The sequence below is a fragment of the Camelina sativa genome, chromosome 7 (assembly GCF_000633955.1).
Source record: "Camelina sativa cultivar DH55 chromosome 7, Cs, whole genome shotgun sequence".
NCBI lineage: Eukaryota > Viridiplantae > Streptophyta > Magnoliopsida > Brassicales > Brassicaceae > Camelina > Camelina sativa.
The window spans coordinates 30,638,829-30,639,175 of NC_025691.1; the positions used below are offsets into that span (position 1 = coordinate 30,638,829).

Below are 347 nucleotides of genomic sequence, written 5' to 3' on the forward strand. Positions count from 1 at the left end.
ATATAGGTCACTTCAAAGAAAGACCAGCAGCAGTACTGGTCAGTCCCTTTCCGGCCTTATCGCTACGTACCTCCTGGAAAGTTTGCTGAAGCTTTTCGTTCATATTCAACTGGCAAGAAGTTGGCAAAGAAACTTGAGGTTCCATTTGATAAACGGTTCAATCATTCAGCCGCTTTATCGACATCTCAATACGGTGTTAAGAAGGGTGAACTTCTCAAGATCAACTTTTCCTGGCAGAAGCAACTGATGAAGCAAAATGCATTTATTTATGTGTTCAAGTTTGTTCAGGTTATTATTTTACTTGAGTCCCTTTGTCTTTTTTTTTTTTTTTTTTTTTTTTTTTTTTT

The 347-nt window shown here is 36.9% G+C and overlaps 1 protein-coding gene across 1 annotated transcript in view; it reads left to right on the top strand.

Moving 5' to 3' along the window:
• The window catches only part of LOC104703507 (ABC transporter G family member 32), a 5,020-nt gene continuing 4,683 nt past the window's right edge, over positions 11-347 (top strand). Inside the window, exon 1 of the mRNA XM_010419533.2 lies at positions 11-299. Coding sequence (XP_010417835.2) covers positions 247-299 — 53 coding nt within the window. The 5' untranslated portion in view covers positions 11-246. The remainder of the gene's footprint in view (positions 300-347) is intronic.